This window comes from Psammomys obesus, unplaced genomic scaffold, assembly GCF_907164565.1.
Source record: "Psammomys obesus unplaced genomic scaffold, mPsaObe1.curated_primary_1811, whole genome shotgun sequence".
Lineage (NCBI taxonomy): Eukaryota > Metazoa > Chordata > Mammalia > Rodentia > Muridae > Psammomys > Psammomys obesus.
This window is the reverse complement of record NW_026596117.1, coordinates 27,864,247-27,867,602: the sequence shown is the minus strand read 5'-3', so window position 1 is coordinate 27,867,602 and position 3,356 is coordinate 27,864,247. Positions and strand designations below refer to the sequence as shown.

The 3,356-nt window shown below is 39.8% G+C and overlaps 1 protein-coding gene across 5 annotated transcripts in view; it reads left to right on the top strand.

Moving 5' to 3' along the window:
• Tut7 (terminal uridylyl transferase 7) overlaps positions 1-3,356 on the top strand; it is a 56,215-nt gene that overhangs the window by 12,488 nt on the left and 40,371 nt on the right. For all 5 annotated transcript variants that reach the window (XM_055629162.1, XM_055629161.1, XM_055629163.1 and 2 more), the window contains exons 7-9: positions 1,259-1,310; positions 2,170-2,239; positions 3,125-3,251. In XM_055629162.1, the coding sequence (XP_055485137.1) occupies positions 1,259-1,310; positions 2,170-2,239; positions 3,125-3,251 (249 nt within the window). The remainder of the gene's footprint in view (positions 1-1,258; positions 1,311-2,169; positions 2,240-3,124; positions 3,252-3,356) is intronic.

Genomic DNA, 3,356 nt, shown 5'->3' with positions numbered 1-3,356 from the left:
TGTGTGTGTGTGTGTGTGTGTGTGTGTGTGTGTGTGTGTGTGTGTGTTTTCATGTGGATGCAGGTATGCCTTCAGAATTCAAAGGCCTTAGTTTCTCTTCAAAAGCTGGAGTTACAAGTAGTTGTGAAATGCCCTTGTGGATGCTGGTGCTCTTAACAGCTGAGCCATCTCCAGTCCCAATTTTAATATTCTTTTAAATTTCAACTTCTGATAAGTGATTTACCATAGTAAACCTACATTCATAGCCGTTATTTTGATCTGGTGTCATTCAGGTAGCAAATTTTCACTAAGCCCCGGCTGTATGTAGTCACTGTGATGGGTTGTAAAGAACCAGCTCTGGCACTCTGAGGGCACTTGTAAGTTGTCTCCTCTGTTATTAATTATAGTGACAGCTATGCAGAGAAGCAAGCTCCGGGCATAGACTTAGCTTCCTCAGAGAGTGTATATTTCCACAGGGGTCTGCTTAGGACATGGAGGCCTGGGTTAGTTGTACAGGCTCGAGAAGGCTGTACAGTAAGAATTTTACTTTGACCCAGCAGCAGTATGCTACCAGCAAGAATTTTAAAAGACTGTTGAATTGGGAAAGTGGCTCACACCTATAATAGTAATATTTGGGAGGCAGTGATAGGATTACTGTGAGTTTGAGGCCAGTCTGGGCTGTAAAACAAGACCATGTATCAAAAAGCAAAAGGCTGAAGTAATGGCTCAACAGTTAAGTATGCTTGGTGCTTTGGCAGAGGACCTGAGTTTGGCTTCTAGCTCTCACGTCGTGTAGACCAGGTAGTTTACAACTGCCTATAACTCCTGTTCTGGAATTTTGACACAATCTGTAAATAAAATATCTCAAACCAACAACAAAGGACATATACTTAAGCATCCATGGTAGAATTTTAAATGGTCCAGTGTGGAATGGAGTTTTGAGAAGGGCAATATTGAAGCTGTGTGATGCTACAGTGTTTTAGGGTGAGAGGAACAATTGTTGCAATAGAACACCTTCCGACCACCATTGAGACAACTAAGGAAGTCACTACCTCAAGAATGAGTTTGTACACAGTTACTTTGTATTGAGTCCTTTACCCACACATGCATCCAGCATGTGTTCTTCATTGGCTTCACACAGGCTAATGACTACTTTTTTCACCTATAGCAATGTGCATTTCTTATTTGGAAAGCAATTTGGGGAACTTCAGACTGTATTATACCAGGAAAACAAAAGTGCTTAGGGATTATTTCATGTATTCATTCATTTATTTCCTAGATGTCTCAGCCAGATGTCCTCTTACTTGTTCAAGAATGTTTAAAGAACAGTGGTAAGGCCAAATTCTTCCACATTTTGCTTCTGATTTTGTCTTCTGTCTATAAATTTTAATATATCTTACCAAAATGAAATAGAAACTTCACTTTTTAAAATTACTTATGGGTAAAATCCAAAGCAAAAATAAAGTAACTGCCCTTGAATTATTAAAGAGTCTAGCTAACACTCAGACCTCCAGTCAGACAGCTGTTAGTTTGACAGCATTCAGGATTAATGAGCCTTAGACTATGAGTAAAAAATGCAAAACATGTGATGGTTACTCTTGGGAGTAAATTCATAGTACTCTTTTTTATTGAATGATTTAGATCAAAGTTATAAGTGGTAAATAAGTATGACCCACCCAAATTAATGAACTCAAAGACAGTTGTTCCCAAGTGGGGCTCATCAGTTTTCCAATACAGTATCTCCCTTGGGGCTTATGGCTTTCTATCAGTAGCTAGGCCTCATCAAATTGCCCCTTCCCTTGAGCTAGGCATTCTTATTCTTTCTCTTTTGGTATAAAAAACATTTAAACATTCATCTTGTTTCAGTGGATACATATTTGACACTATCATTTAGTAGCTTTTGCATTGATTTGTCTTTAGTCTCCTGTGCACATTTCTAATTCTGTTGTCCACATAGCACTTAAATGCTGCATCAGCACTGCAGTCATTTCTGATCAGACACTAGCTTTGAAAGAGTAGGGCTTTGTCTGTGGTGATGTGTTTCTTGGACACAGTGTTCTTTCCTTCTAAGTCACCTGAGGGCTGGTTGTGGTAGTGGCCTCTCAGACCCGCACTGCGCTTAGGCTTTCCTGGGTCTGCTTTTCAAAGGTTTTAATTAACCTATTTGATTGTTTTTTCCTCTCTCCTCAGACTCCTTTACTGATGTTGACGCTGATTTTCATGCCCGGGTGCCCGTGGTGGTGTGCAGAGATAAACAAAGGTTTCTGTGTCTTTAAGCTGCTGTTTTATGTGATTTATTTGGGGGGTGGATTTTGAGATAATATCTAACTATGTACCACCCAGAATGCCCTTGAATTTACCACGTAGCCCAGTAGAGAAAATAAAGTGTTAGTGGTATCTTAAGACATTTCAGCTAGACTGAAAACAGCCTGATGGAAGAGTTGCTTTCTGTAAGCACCTTTGCCATTGTTTTCTGCAGCATTTGTGGCATCTGAGATAGTAGTCAGTGGCACTACATGGGCAGCTCTCTTCCTGTGGAAAGCACTGCCACTACAGTGGGAGCTTTGTAGACTGTGCTGACTCTTCATTAAGCAAATCACTTTGATTCAGGAGAAAACTTTGTACTCTTAAGATGACTGGAGCAGGCTTTTGATGATATTTTTCTATTCCTGTGCTCTTTCCAAGATATTTTTAATATTTGAAAACCTACAGTCCTAGTTCTGAAATAAGAAGTCTACTCAAAAAAAGTCTACTGCCATCTTTTTTTTTTTTTTTTAATCCAGTTTCAGGGTTAGAATGATACTCAGAGGTAAAGAGCACCTGCTGCTCTTGCTGAGGAGCTGGGTTTGATTCCCAGCATCTATTTGATGCCTCACAATCACCCGGGTCTCCAGTTCCAGAGATCAGACACCCTCTTCTGACCTTCTAGGGGACCATGCTTGTACATGGTATACAGTATATTTAGGCAAAACAGTCACCCACATAAATAAGTCTTTTTTAAAATCCAGCATTTTATATGAAGATGCGGTTTAAGCTGTTTCTGTCTAGATTTTATTATTGGTACATACTTGGTGATGTAGAAGACTGCTCTCTGACATATTTTTTTTTTCTCTTCCCATCCTTCCCCTTTGCCTTCCCCCACTAGTGGTCTTTTTTGTAAAGTAAGCGCAGGAAATGAAAATGCTTGTCTGACCACAAAGCACTTAACGGCTCTTGGAAAACTAGAGCCAAGGCTGGTTCCTCTGGTGATCGCATTTAGATACTGGGCAAAGGTAGGACTGAGTGTTGTAGTTGTTGTTGTTGTTGTTGTTGTTGTTGTTGTTGTTGTTGTTCTTCTTCTTCTTCTTCTTCTTCTTCTTCTTCTTCTTCTTCTTCTT